Genomic DNA, 14,484 nt, shown 5'->3' on the forward strand with positions numbered 1-14,484 from the left:
CTTTTCCTTTTCTTTCCCTTTCCCTTTCCTTTCCCTTCCCTTCCCTTTCCCTTCCCTTTCCCTTCCCTTTCCTTTCCCTTTCCCTTTCCCTTTCCTTTCCTTTCCTTTCCTTTCCTTTCCTTTCCTTTCCTTTCCTTTCCTTTCCTTTCCTTTCCTTTCCTTTCCTTTCCTTTCCTTTCCTTTCCTTTCCTTTCCTTTCCTTTCCTTTCCTTTCCTTTCCTTTCCTTTCCTTTCCTTTCCTTTCCTTTCCTCTTTCCCTTTCCTTTCCTCTTTCCCTTTCCTTTCCTTTCCTCTTTCCCTTTCCTTTCCTCTTTCCCTTCCTTCTTCCCTTCCCTTCCCTTTCCTTTCCTTTTTACCTTTCCTTTTCCTATTTCCTTTCTCCTTTCCTTTCCTTTTTCCCTTTCTTTTCCTTTTTCCCTTTCCTCTTTCCCATCCTTCTTCCCTTTCCTTTCCTTTTTCCCTTTTTTTACCTTTCCTTTTCCTCTTTCCTTTCTCCTTTCCTTTCTACTTTCCCTTTTTCTTTCCTTTCCTCTTTTCTTTCCCCTTTCCTTTTCCTTTTTCCCTGTCTTTTCCCTTTCCTTTCCTTTCCTTTCCTTTCCTTTTCTTTCCTTTCCTTTCCTTTCCTTTCCTTTCCCCTTTCCTTTCCCTTTTTCCCTGTCTTTTCCCCTTTCCTTTCCTTCTCTCTCCCCCTTCCCAAAACCCCAGCAGGGCACTCACAGACCTGGCTTTCAGTTCCCAAGTCAGTTGGGGCAAACAGGTCACTGATGCTCACAAACCTGGAAAGAAGGAAAAAAAAAAATAAATTAAAATCACACCAAAGACCTTCAGGGTGGGTTTGCTGAACCCAAAGAGGGATCTGGATGGTGGCACCCAAAGAGCTGGGATCAGGGTGCAAATGGGGGGGGTGTGAGGAGTGGAGTTCCTCAAGGGTTGGTGATGGGATGGATGATCCATAACACCACAATGGGAGCTGGAATCCAACATCTTTCCCCATGGAAAGTGGGATGGAGAGCACAGAGACCAAACTCTGTGGTGAAAACACTGGAGGGAGGGGATGGTATCCAGAGGGACCTGGAGAGGCTGGAGAAGGACTGGGGCAAACTGGATGAAGTTCAACGAGGCCAAAGTGCAAGGTTCTGCACCTGGGTCAGGGCAATCCCATGGAAAAGGAGGAGAGAGGATTGAGGACAGCCCTGAGGAGGAGGACTTGGGGGGCTGGAGGCTCAGAAGCTCAAGGTGAGCCCTCAGTGTGTGCTGACAGCCCAGAAACCAAGCAGGTCCTGGGCTGCATCCAAAGAAGCAGAGACAGAAAGTCAAGGGAGGGGATTGGGGATTAAGGGCACAGTCTCAAGTTGTGCCAGGGGAGGTTTAGGTTGGACATTAGAAAGAATTTCTTTCTGGAGAGGGTGATCAGGCATTGGAATGGGCTGCCCAGGGAAGGGGTGGATTCTCCATCCCTGGAGATATTTCCAAAGAGCCTGGATGTGGCACTCAGTGCCATGGGCTGGGAACTGCAGTGGGAGTGGATCAAGGGTTGGACTTGATGAGCTCTGAGGTCCCTTCCAACCCAGCCAGTTCTAGGATTCTAGGATTCTTCCCCTCTGCTCTGCTGAGACCCCACCTGGAGCTCTGTGTCCAGTTGTGGAGTCCCCAACTTTTTTTCCTGTAGGAAATGGGGGTGCCTGAGGGCAATGGGCCCCATCAGCACCAGGTTCTGCTCTGGGAGCTGAAATCTGCCCCAGTAAAAGCCAACTCTGCATCCTGGTGGTGCTTGGGGTGTAGGAAAACAAATTTGTGCAGCCCTGGGGAGAAGGACTTGGGGGTGGGGGTGTCCCAGAAGCTCAAGGTGAGCCCTCAGTGTGTGCTGACAGCCCAGAAACCAAGCAGGTCCTGGGCTGCATCAAAAGAAGCAGAGACAGAAAGTCAAGGGAGGGGATTCTCCCCCTCTGCTCTGCTCTGCTGAGACCCCACCTGGAGCTCTGTGTCCAGTTGTGGAGTCCCCCAGAGCAGAAGGACACAGAGCTCCTGGAAGGTGTCCAGAGCAGAGCCACTCAAATGCTCAGAGGGCTGAGCAGCTCCCTGGGAAGCCAGGCTGAGGGATTGGGGTTGTTCAGCCTGGAGAAGAGGAGGCTCCCAGGTGAGCTCAGAGCAACCTTCCAATATCTGAAGGGGCTCCAAGAAAGCTGGGGGAGGGCTTTGGACACGGGGGGGTAGGGAGAGGAGAAGGGAAATGGGTTAAAACTTGGAGAGAAAGGGGAGATTGAGGTTGGAGATGGGGAGGAAATTCTGGAATTTGAGGGTGGGGAGAGCCTGGCCCAGGTTGTCCAAGGAAGTTGTGGCTGCCCCATCCCTGGCAGTGTCTCAGGTCAGGTTGGATGGGGCTTGGAGCCCCCTGGGCTGGTGGGAGGTGTCCCTGCCCATGCAGGGGTTGGGACTGGATGAGCTTTGAGGTCCCTTCCAACCCAAACCATTCCAGGATCCATTCCATGATCCATATCCCCACAAGGGGTGCAGGAACCCAAGGGCATCACTCTGCCCAGCACCTGAGCACTCAAGGAGGAAACTCCAACTCCTTTTGGCAGCCTCAAGACTTTCAGATCTCCTCTCTCTCCACTCCTCAGGCCCCAGCACACACAGGATCACAGAATGTCAGGGGTTGGAAGGGACCCCAAGAGACCCCCAGGTCCACCCCCCATGCCAGAGCAGGGTGTCCTTAAATAGGTCACAGAGGAGCACATCACCCAGGTGGGTTTGGGATGTCTCCAGGACACCATAATGATCAATACTCTGTCACCATATTTATAAACATTCTTTGGAACCACTCTGACAGCAGAGGTTAAGAACAGGACTCAGCCTCTTAGTACCTCACCACTTCTGTTTCCAACCATTTAAAAAAAAAAAAATAAATCCCCAAGACTTTGCTGCCAGCCCCTGCCTGGCTGCTGTTTCATACTGCTGCTCCCTCAGGGTTGGAGGGAGATCTATTGTGAGTGGCAACAGTTTGGAGGTGTGGAGAAGGGGTGGGTTTGGGGCTTACTTCTGCTCAATGGGCTCCAAGAGGTCCAGGGCTGGCTTGATTTCCTTCTCTGGGTCAGCAGTCTCCACAGTGGTGCTGGCAATAGCAATGTACTTCCCCTGAGCTGCCACGTTGTGTGCAGAGGAGATCATACAGACGTAGATATCTGGGGAAAGCCACCAGGGAGCCAGGTCAGGAGGCACCAAAAAACCCACCAACCCTGCTGCTGCCTCCCCCCAAAAAATCTCCTCTAGTTTGGAGACCCCTGGTTCTCTCCTTAAAGCTTCCCACCTCGTGCTCTTGTTGAAAACCACACCTGAAGTTCTGTCCCTGCCCTGGAGGTCTTTGTGGCTCTTGGTCTCCTGGCTTCAGGACACCAAAAGCCCCATGAGATCTCCTAAACTCAGCTTCCTGGGGTTAGGATGGGTCCTGAAAGCCAGCAGGGTCCCCAGCACCCCTCAGAAGTTTTGGGGGGTTCAGAGGAAAGCTGGGGAGGGACTTGAGACAAGGGTCTGGAGGGATGGGACAAGGGGAGGATGGTTTTAAGGTGCAAGAGGGGAGATGGAGAGGAGATCTTGGGGAGAAATTCTTTGGGGTGAGGGTGCTGAGACCCTGGGACAGGTTGTCCCAAGAAGTTGTGGCATGGAGTTGTTGGAGTGAGTCCAGAGGGGGCCCTGGAGCTGCTGGGAGGGCTGGAGCAGCTCTGCTCTGGAGCCAGGCTGAGAGAGTTGGGGGTGTTGAGGCTGGAGAAGAGAAGGATCCCATGGGGAGACCTTAGAGCACCTTCCAGTGCCTGAAGGGGCTCCAGGAAAGCTGGGGAGGGACTTGGGACAAGGGCCTGGAGGGATGGGACCCTCCGAGGGGGAAGGGTTTCCAGCTGGGAGAGGGGAGATGGAGAGGAGATCTTGGGCAGGGAGGGAGGGAGGGAAGGAGGGAGAAATTGTTTGGGGTGAGGGTGCTGAGCTTTAGAACCAGGTTGCCCAGGAAAAGAGTCTCTGCCCCACCCCTGGCAGTGTTCAAAGCCAGGTTGGATGGGGCTTGGAGCAATCTGGGAGGGAGGTGTCCCTGCCCATGGCAGGGGGGTTGGAATGAGCTGAGCTTTCAGTTCTCTTCCAACCCAAACCATTCCAGGATTCTGTTTCTTGGGGAGGGAGGGAAGGAGAAATTCTTTGGGGTGAGGGTGCTGAGCCCCTGGGTGCCCAGGTTGCCCCCAGAAGCTGTGGCTGCCCCATCCCTGGCAGTGTCTCAGGTCAGGTTGGATGGGGCTTGGAGCCCCCTGGGCTGGTGGAATATGTAATGATAGGGGGAAAAATGAAATCTTAGGGAGAAATTATTTGTTGTGAGGTACCCAGCTCAGAGTACCCAGAAAAGCTGTGGCTGCCCCATCCCTGGAACCATTCAAGGTCAGGTTGGATGGAGCTTGGAGCCCCCTGGGCTGGTGGGAGGTGTCCCTGCCCATGCAGGGGTTGGAATGAGATGTGTGAGATCTTTAAGGTCCTTTCCAACCCAAACCATTGCCTGATTCCCTCATTTCCCCTTCTGCACTCAGCCCTCACCCCCCTCCCACAGCACCCCCGTGCTCCTCACCCACTTCTCCCAACTTGGGGCACTTCCTTTGGTGGGTTCCTCAGGGGGATTTCCAACCACAGCCACCTCACCTTCTCCCAACCACAGCTCTAAACTACAGCACAGCCTCCCAGATCCCCCAAAAGGATTTGGGGACGAGGACACGAAGTCAACCCCGGGGTTTGACACCTCAGAGCACACAGAGTGGGTGCTTCCCCAGCCAGCCACACACCTGATTTTCGGTTGACCTGGTTCTGTGGAATGATGATCTGGCAGGAGTTGGCATCATTTGTGTTCTTGATGGGGTGGCTCAGGATGCAGATGACCCGGATCACCTGCCCCACCTTCGTGACGCGGTCCGAGACGTAACTGGGGTCACAGATGAGCTGCTTGCAGCGAGCCACCTGTGGGGAGGAGATGGACCTCAGGTGAGCACCCCGTGGAGGTGAGGAACCAGGTGATTTGTGGGGAAAAAAAAAAATTAAAAAAAAAAAAAAGAGATTTGAGGTGTTTTTTCCACCAGCAGGTCCTTACTTCACTGCCAGCTTGGGCGATTCGCCTCTCGGCGTGTTCCTCACAGCTCTAACCAAGGTTGAAGCAGAACTGAGCAGTTCTCATCACAAATATTTTTATTTTATTTTTTTTTTTACATAAATAATTTCATCTTTGAGCAATCTGAAGCCTCCAGGCAGGCTGCACTTGGACATGTCAGTCTGTAGCATGGATTAGCACCTCCACAGCTACCCAGGACACACAGGACACCCCAGAAGGGACACATTACCCTACCAAAAAGTGCTGAGCTGTCCCAGAAAGTTCCTGCTCTGGTTGGGAGAACATTTATAGCTTCCCAAACAGCCTGAAGAACTCTGGAGTTGAGAAGAAGCTGCCAAAAAGTTGTGTGGCAGCTGCCTGAGCAGCTCCTGTTTAGTTCTCAAGGGCAGAGCTGGTTAGGACCCAGCAGGCAGCACCTTCCCAGCTTTGCCAGCCCAATTTATTCAGAGGAAATATTCCATTTTTTCAGAGGAAATCCTTGCCCAGCCCATGGAGCCTTCATTCCAGCTCCTGGAGTAGGAATGTTGTGTTCAGAATCACAGAATCCTTCTGGGTGGAAAAGATCTTTCACCATTAACTCAACTCTACCCAATCCAGAGCTGGAAAAGCACCAGGTACCCAACCATGGCCCTCAGCACCACAACTCCACAACCTTTAAACACCTCCAGGATTCAACCACCCCCCTGGGCAGTGTTTAAAAAACCCTTTCAGTCAAGAAGTTTCTCCTCATCTCCAGCCTGGTGCAGCCTGAGAGGATTTCCTCTCATCCTTTTGCTCCTCACCATGAAACCATGGAGATGACACGTGGGGAAAAGCAACCCAGCCATAAAATCCAAGGACTTTGATGAGGGGTTTTCTACTGATTTTGGTCAGATCAATGACCAAGAGTCTCTGTTTGGAGAGGGGAAGATGTGGGGTGGGGATGTGTCCTGGTTTGGGCCAGGAGAAAGGGGATTTTCTGCCTTGTGCTTTTGCTTTCAGCTCAGTCTCTTGTCAGGAGCTGCACTTGCTGAAATTCACAGCAAGTTTCTCAGGCAGTGGCTGCTGCTGGGACTGAGCCCACTCCATGGTTATAGTTACTGCTGGAGAATGGGCTGCAGAGCCAAGGACACTGCTCAGCTCTGAGGAACATTTTGCCCTCCAAAAGGAGAAAAGGAGTCAAGAGGTCCCACCTGAAACCCTCCTGTGGGGAGGAACAGACAAGAGAAATGACCAGAATTGACCAAACAGAGGATTCCATCCCATCCACCTCATCCTCAGGAGAAATTGGAGGGATCCCCAGGCTCAAAGCCCTTCCTGCTTCCCCTTCTTCCCCTCTCCCTCTTTGCTTCAGCATCCTGGGAGGATTCCATCCCTTCCTCTGCCTCTGCTCCTGATCCATCCCAGCCTGAATCTCTGTGTTCCTGCCTCCAGCTCCCAACTGCTCCTGAGCCCAGGATTCCAGCCTGGACTTTCCCAGGGCTGCCCTGCAGCCTCAGTGGGGATGGGAGAGTTCTTGGGGAAAGGGGGGAGGAACCTGGGATCAATTTTCCTGTAGATTTGTAGAGATTTAGTCATTTTTCCTATTTCTCATTCCTGTTCCATTCAAGCTGTGTAGTTTAGTTCCCAACCCATCAGTCTCTCTCCCTTATTCTCTCTCCTTTCTTTATCAGGGAGGGGAGAGAGATTAATAGAGATCACCTGGCATTCAGTTTAATTGCCAGGGCAGTGTTAAACCCTGACAGGATGAAAGATCTTGGGATTTGTACCTCTCCTTCAGACTTCACACCAACCACTTTGCCATTCTCTATCACGATCTCCTCAATGGGTTTGTTCAGCATGTAGGTGCCTCCATAGATGGCACTTAGCCTGCAAGAAAAAGGGCAACTTCACCATCTCCCACAGCTCCAGCTTGGATTCCCACAGCCCTTCCAACCTTCTGTCCCCTTTGACCAAACCTCCTGTCAGACCTAAAGCTCTTCAAACCACACTGCTTGAACCTCTGCTTTGTTTCTGTTCTTCCTGCAAGGCATCAGCTGCACTTGGAACAAATTCCAGGTGGGATCCCACCCATGGAGAAAGAACCTGCTTGGTGCAACCCAAAGTCCTCCAGTGTAAGAGTTGTGGCTACACCAGGCAGGAATATGGGACTTTTTGGATAGAATCATGGAATGGGTTGGGATGGAAGGGACCTTAAAGCTCATCCAGTCCCAAACCCTGCATGGGCAGGGACACCTCCCACCAGCCCAGGGTGCTCCAAGCCCCATCCAACCTGACCTGAGACACTGCCAGGGATGGGGCAGCCACAGCTTCTGGGGGCAACCTGGGCACCCAGGGGCTCAGCACCCTCACCCCAAACAATTTCTCCCTCCCTCCCTGCCCAAGAAACAGAATCCTGGAATGGTTTGGGTTGGAAGAGAACTGAAAGCTCAGCTCATTCCAACCCCCCTGCCATGGGCAGGGACACCTCCCTCCCAGATTGCTCCAAGCCCCATCCAACCTGGCTTTGAACACTGCCAGGGATCAGTGGGGCAGAGACTCTTTTCCTGGGCAACCTGGTTCTAAAGCTCAGCACCCTCACCCCAAACAATTTCTCCCTCCCTCCCTCCCTCCCTCCCTGCCCAAGATCTCCTCTCCATCTCCCCTCTCCCAGCTGGAAACCCTTCCCCCTCGCAGGGTCCCATCCCTCCAGGCCCTTGTCCCAAGTCCCTCCCCAGCTTTCCTGGAGCCCCTTCAGGCACTGGAAGGTGCTCTGAGGTCTCCCCATGGGATCCTTCTCTTCTCCAGCCTCAACACCCCCAACTCTCTCAGCCTGGCTCCAGAGCAGAGCTGCTCCAGCCCTCCCAGCAGCTCCAGGGCCTCCTCTGCACTGGCTCCAACAGCTCCGTGTCCTTCTGCTGCTGGGGACCCCAGAGCTGGACACAGCTTTACCCCAGGGGGGGCTCCCCAGAGCCCAGCAGAGGGGGACAATCCCCTCCCTGGCCCTGCTGCTCACACTGCTGGGGATGCAGCCCAGGACATGGGGGGTTTGATGCCTCTCTTGAGCTTCTCCTCACCCCACACCCCCAAGTCCTTCTCCTCAGGGCTGCTCTCCACCCATTCTCCACCACTGCCAACACAATCCCTGAGCAAACCCAGAGCTCCCCCCAGCACCAGGAATTGTGGTAAAAAATCCCAGATAGAAGTGAGCTCACCCAGAAGAATCTCTTCCTGCTTATGACAGGGAGAGAACCATTCATGACCAGAAGAAGTTTTAGGAGTTTGACACTGACTCCAAACATCTGATCCCCCTCCACCAGGTACCAAAACCAGAATTTAAAGCCAAGTTCTCACCTTGCAAATCCCTGGGGCAGCTCTCCAAGGCCATAGAGGGGATAAAGGTAGGGACTTTTCCCATATCTAGCCAGTGACTCGCTGTAGAGCTTAATCCTGTTGATTGTTTCTTGGCATGGTTGGTCTAGATAGCTGGAGAGGACAGTGATGGGATTTGCAACCAAGACTTCAGAGCAGAACACCCCCCAGAAGCAAAATATTTACTTCCTGACCAGTTTCCTTCCCCACCCTCCATCTGCTGCTGTCAAGTATTTCCTTGAAAGTTCCCTTTTAGAAGGACTTGATGTCCTCAGAGGGTTTTACTCAGGAAGGAGATGGTTCATTAACCCCAGGAACTCATTCAGATCTTCCCTCAGCAGGAGATCCAGGATTTTAAAATGAATTTTAACAAAAATTTTAAGTGTTTGAAGAAACACTTTGCAACACACTGAGTCCTAAAGGTTGGAAAAGATCAAGTCCAACCCTCAACCCACCACTAAACCAAACCAAGTCCTCAGGTGCCACATGAAGACTTTTTTTTTTGGTCCCTTCCAGGCTTGGTGACTCCACCACTGCCCTGGGGCTGTCAGTTCCACTGCTCAACCCCTCCCTCAGTGAAGCAAATCCCCTCCCCACTTACTCATCAGTCCTGTAGAGAGCCAGGGCATGGCCTGTGAAGTCAATCACATCTTGGCCCAGGTCAAACTTCTTGTAGACATCCCTCATGGTGGTTTTTTTGGGATCCACCCCCTCAAAAGTCCGGGGATCATTCTCATCAAAGTTGGCAACATAGACCAGGAACTTCCTGAAGCGCCGTTTCTCGAACAACCCCATCAAACCTGCACCCCAGAGATGGTGTCAGCACCCAACAGCACCCCTAAAGGGCTTCCCCTGCACCCCAGAGATGGTGTCAGCACCCAACAGCACCCTAAAGGGCTTCCCCTGCACCCCAGAGATGGTGTCAGCACCCAAAGCACCCCTAAAGGGCTTCCCCTGCACCCCAGAGATGGTGTCAGCACCCCAGAGATGGTGTCAGCACCCAACAGCACCCCTGGAGGGCTTCCCCTGAACCCAGGAGATGTTCTCAGCACCCAACACCACCCCTGGAGGGCTTCCCCTGCACCCCAGAGATGGTGTCAGCACCCAACACCACCCCTGGAGGGCTTCCCCTGCACCCCAGAGATGGTGTCAGCACCCAACAGCACCCTAAAGGGCTTCCCCTGCACCCCAGAGATGGTGTCAGCACCCAACAGCACCCTAAAGGGCTTCCCCTGCACCCCAGAGATGGTGTCAGCACCCAACAGCACCCCTGGAGGGCTTCCCCTGCACCCCAGAGATGGTGTCAGCACCCAACAGCACCCCTGGAGGGCTTCCCCTGCACCCCAGAGATGGTGTCAGCACCCAACAGCACCCTAAAGGGCTTCCCCTGCACCCCAGACATGGTGTCAGCACCCAACAGCACCCTAAAGGGCTTCCCCTGCACCCCAAAGATGGTGTCAGACCCAAAAGATGTTGTCAGCACCCAACAGCACCCCTGGAGGGCTTCCCCTGCACCCCAGAGATGGTGTCAGCACCCAACAGCATCCCTGGAGGGCTTCCCTTGCACCCCAGAGATGGTGTCAGCACCCCAGAGATGTTGTCAGCACCCAAAAGCACCCCTGAAGGGCTTCCCCTGCACCCCAGAGATGTTCTCAGCACCCAACAGCACCCTTAAAGGGCTTCCCCTACACCCCAAAGATGTCAGCACCCAACAGCACCCTTAAAGGGCTTCCCCTGCACCCCAGAGATGGTGTCAGCACCCAACAGCACCCTTAAAGGGCTTCCCCTGCACCCCAGAGATGTTGTCAGCACCCAACAGCACCCCTAAAGGGCTTCCCCTGAACCCAGGAGATGTTCTCAGCACCCAACACCACCCCTGGAGGGCTTCCCCTGCACCCCAGAGATGGTGTCAGCACCCAACAGCACCCCTGGAGGGCTTCCCCTGCACCCCAGAGATGGTGTCAGCACCCAACAGCACCCTTAAAGGGCTTCCCCTACACCCCAAAGATGTCAGCACCCAACAGCACCCCTGGAGGGCTTCCCCTGCACCCCAAAGATGGTGTCAGCACCCAACACCACCCCTGGAGGGCTTCCCCTGCACCCCAGAGATGGTGTCAGCACCCAACAGCACCCCTGGAGGGCTTCCCCTGCACCCCAGAGATGGTGTCAGCACCCAACAGCACCCCTGGAGGGCTTCCCCTGCACCCCAGAGATGGTGTCAGCACCCAACAGCACCCCTGGAGGGCTCTCCCACTGCCACAGAGGGACCAGAAGAAGGTTGAGGAGCAGCAAGAGGTGAAAACATCCCTGGAGAAGGGGGGGGTTTGGCCTCAAGGGGGATCCAAGGGGGGAAACAACAAACAAGGGGGGGAAACAACAAACAGGGGGGGAAACAACAAACAGGGGGGGAAACAACAAACAGGGGGGGAAACAACAAACAGGGGGGGAAACAACAAACAGGGGGGGGAAACAACAAACAGGGGGGGGAAACAACAAACAGGGGGGGAAACAACAAACAGGGGGGGAAACAACAAGGGGGGGAAACAACAAGGGGGGGAAACAACAAGGGGGGGAAACAACAAGGGGGGGAAACAACAAGGGGGGGAAACAACAAGGGGGGGAAACAACAAGGGGGGGAAACAACAAGGGGGGGAAACAACAAGGGGGGGAAACAACAAGGGGGGGAAACAACAAGGGGGGGAAACAACAAGGGGGGAAACAACAAGGGGGGGAAACAACAAGGGGGGGAAACAACAAGGGGGGGAAACAACAAGGGGGGGAAACAACAAGGGGGGGAAACAACAAGGGGGGGAAACAACAAGGGGGGGAAACAACAAGGGGGGAAACAACAAGGGGGGGAAACAACAAGGGGGGGAAACAACAAGGGGGGGAAACAACAAGGGGGGAAACAACAAGGGGGGGAAACAACAAGGGGGGAAACAACAAACAGGGGGGGAAACAACAAGGGGGGGAAGCAAAGGGGGGGAAGCAAAGGGGGGGAAGCAAAGGGGGGGAAGCAAAGGGGGGGAAGCAAAGGGGGGGAAGCAAAGGGGGGGAAGCAAAGGGGGGGAAGCAAAGGGGGGGAAGCAAAGGGGGGGAAGCAAAGGGGGGGGAAGCAAAGGGGGGGAAGCAAAGGGGGGGAAGCAAAGGGGGGGAAGCAAAGGGGGGGAAGCAAAGGGGGGGAAGCAAAGGGGGGGAAGCAAAGGGAGGGAAGCAAAGGGGGGGAAGCAAAGGGGGGGAAGCAAAGGGGGGGAAGCAAAGGGGGGGAAGCAAAGGGGGGGAAGCAAAGGGGGGGAAACCAGGGGGGGAAACCAGGGGGGGAAACCAGGGGGGGAAACCAGGGGGGGAAACAAGGGGGGGAAACAAGGGGGGGAAACAAGGGGGGGAAACAAGGGGGGGAAACAAGGGGGGAAAACAAGGGGATCTGTTCAAGAAGTTGCCACCAACATCTGCCAAGCTGCTGGATACTGGAAGCTGTCCTGGTGTAGGCTCAGAGACTGGTTTGGGTTGGGAAGGACCTTAAAGATCACTTAGTTCCAAGCTCCCTGCCACGGCCAAAGACCTCAAGAGGTGTTATGGCCAATTTGTCTCAAAGCATGACTGAGGGCTGGGCTTCAGCACTACTTCCAGCTGGGGGGAAGCTTGAGGAGCAGTTCCCACAAGTCCCAACCCTGTGTTTGGGATCCACCAGGCTTCAGGAAAGCATGATACCAGGCATCACCAAAGTCTGGTGACCAAAGCTCCACCAAACAAGTGGCCCCAGGGTCTCCTGCAGCCTCACCAAGTGCCGTGAAGGTCAAAACATCAACCACGAGGTTGGCCAAGGAACCATTTTAAGTTTTAATTTCCTACAGACTGGAGGAGCAGGACTGGACTTGCTGAGACAGGAGGGCAGAGGCAGCACCAAAGGTACCTCCTGCTTCTGCCAGCATTAAATCTTATCTGTGAGGCTGCTGATGAGACAGCAACGTGGCCAAGTTGAAGGACCAAGGTGGCACCTGTCAGAATTAATCATTCTAATCTCCTTGCTGATGAAAGTGACATTTTTTACACTCAAAATTCCACCCAACAAGGACCTGATGTTAAATATTCATGGCCAAGAGTGAGCCCCAAATGAAATTTCCTGAGGAAGTAAAAGGCTGCTGAATTCTGACCAGATGAACCACAGAAAAGGGAGCTTGACCAATTCCACCTGAAAGCTCCAAGGAAATGGGGACTCAAGGCTCAGGAAGCCCAAGTCCCACTACAAGTGGTGTTTGTACTCAAGTGAGATGCAGAAGATGTAAGAATAGTTTGTTCTGAGGTGGAGTCAGGGAACCACAGGGGTGGGAAGGGAGGTGTGGAGATGCCCCAGTGCAACCCCCCCTGCCCCAGCAGGATCCCCCAGGGCAGCCCACACAGGAACACATCCAGGGGGGTTTGGAAAGGCTCCAGAGAAGGAGACTCCACAACCTCTCTGGGCAGCCTGGGCCAGGGCTCCCTCAGCCTCACCCTCAACAAGTTTCTCCTGCTCATGCTGAGCTGGAACTTCCTCTCTTCTCCCTTCAACCCATTCTTCCTTGGCCTCTCCCTGGCCACCCCCAAAAAGAGATTGGCCCCTTCCTCTTGCCCCCCACCCCTCAGCTCTTGATGGACATTCAGCAGATCCCCTCTCAGCCTTCTCTTCTCCAGCCTCAACAGCCCCAGGCCTCTCACTCTTTCTTCCCAGCACAGATGCTCAAGTCCCTTCCTCACCCTCCCACCTCTCCCTTGGCCTCTCTCCAGTAGATCCCAGTCTCTCCTCAACTGGGGAGCCCCAAACTGGAGCCAGGATTCCAGCTCTGGTCTCCCCAGGGCAGAGCAGAGGAGGAGGAGGAGGAGGAGGAGGAGGAGGAGAACCTCCCTGGATCTCCACAGCTGAGGAACATCAAGATTTATTTTTCTTGAGGAGGACAGAACCCTCTGGGATGTTGGGGGCAGACACTTGTCTTGCCTCCATTTAGAGATTTAGGAGCTGACAAAGCCTGAGGAGATACAACAAGGTTTAACTACTCACTGGATGCAAGAGCTTCTGCCTCAGTGGAAGGGACTTTGTAGATCTTCCCTCCCTTGTAGACAAAGCTCCCCTCGATCACCTTGAAGTCCAAGTAGCGAGTAACTTCTGTGTAGAGCAACATCTTTACCAACTGACCTGAAAAAAAAAAAAAAGGAGGTTTTGGCACAAATCAACCCCCTGCAGGCAGAAGCCAAGAGGAGGAGAGTGCTTGTCAGAAAGCAACAGCTCTCCTAACACAGCAAACCCCCCAAAAGCAGCAGCACCACCTGCAACCCACACATCTCTTACACCTTCGTGTAACAGGCAGGGTGTGGCAGATGCTCACTGGTGCAAACTGGTTGTAAGGTTTTCCTACAGGGAGCTGACAGCTTCCTTGAAACCTCTGAGTAAACCCCTTGCTCCAGCACATGGATTTGCTCCTCTTTCCACCCTGGAGTTTGTTCACACTCAGTGGTCACCTCTGACCCCAGAGCAGCTCCTCAGCCCCTCCCTGCAGGTCCAGCAGGGCCTGAGCACCACTTCTCCAGAAAATTTATCAGAAATTTGGCACACTCACTGTCCCCACCCACTGTCCCATCCCAGAGGGATGTTCATAGAATCCTTTTGGTTGGAAAAAACCCCTTAAGACAATCAAAAGGCCAAGGGTTAACCCAGCACTGCCAAGGCCACCCCATGGCCCTCAGCACCACAGCTCCAGGGCTTTGAAACCCCTCCAGGGCTTTGGGGACTCCCTGGGCCAGGCCCTGACAACCCTTTCCAGGAAGGAATTATTCCCAATCTCCAACCTAAAGCTCCCCTGGGCAACTCGAGGCCATTTTCTCTTCTCCTATCCCTTGTTCCTTGGAAGAAGGGACCTCTCTCCCCCTGGCTCCAACCTCCTTTCAGGAAATTGCAGGAGAAGCTCTCCTCTCAACCTCCTTTTTTCCAGGCTCAACACCCCCAGCTCCCTCAGATGCTCTTCTCAAGTTCTCCAGCCCCTTCTCCT

The 14,484-nt window shown here is 54.1% G+C and overlaps 1 protein-coding gene across 1 annotated transcript in view; it reads right to left on the bottom strand.

The window, feature by feature from the left end:
- GDI2 (GDP dissociation inhibitor 2) overlaps window positions 1-14,484 on the bottom strand; it is a 32,983-nt gene that overhangs the window by 3,098 nt on the left and 15,401 nt on the right. Inside the window, exons 4-10 of the mRNA XM_071734256.1 lie at window positions 13,500-13,634; window positions 9,066-9,264; window positions 8,447-8,578; window positions 6,883-6,982; window positions 4,815-4,986; window positions 3,038-3,182; window positions 722-776 (exon numbers count right to left, since the gene is read on the bottom strand). Coding sequence (XP_071590357.1) covers window positions 722-776; window positions 3,038-3,182; window positions 4,815-4,986; window positions 6,883-6,982; window positions 8,447-8,578; window positions 9,066-9,264; window positions 13,500-13,634 — 938 coding nt within the window. The remainder of the gene's footprint in view (window positions 1-721; window positions 777-3,037; window positions 3,183-4,814; window positions 4,987-6,882; window positions 6,983-8,446; window positions 8,579-9,065; window positions 9,265-13,499; window positions 13,635-14,484) is intronic.

This window comes from Heliangelus exortis, chromosome 1 (genome assembly GCF_036169615.1).
Source record: "Heliangelus exortis chromosome 1, bHelExo1.hap1, whole genome shotgun sequence".
Lineage (NCBI taxonomy): Eukaryota > Metazoa > Chordata > Aves > Apodiformes > Trochilidae > Heliangelus > Heliangelus exortis.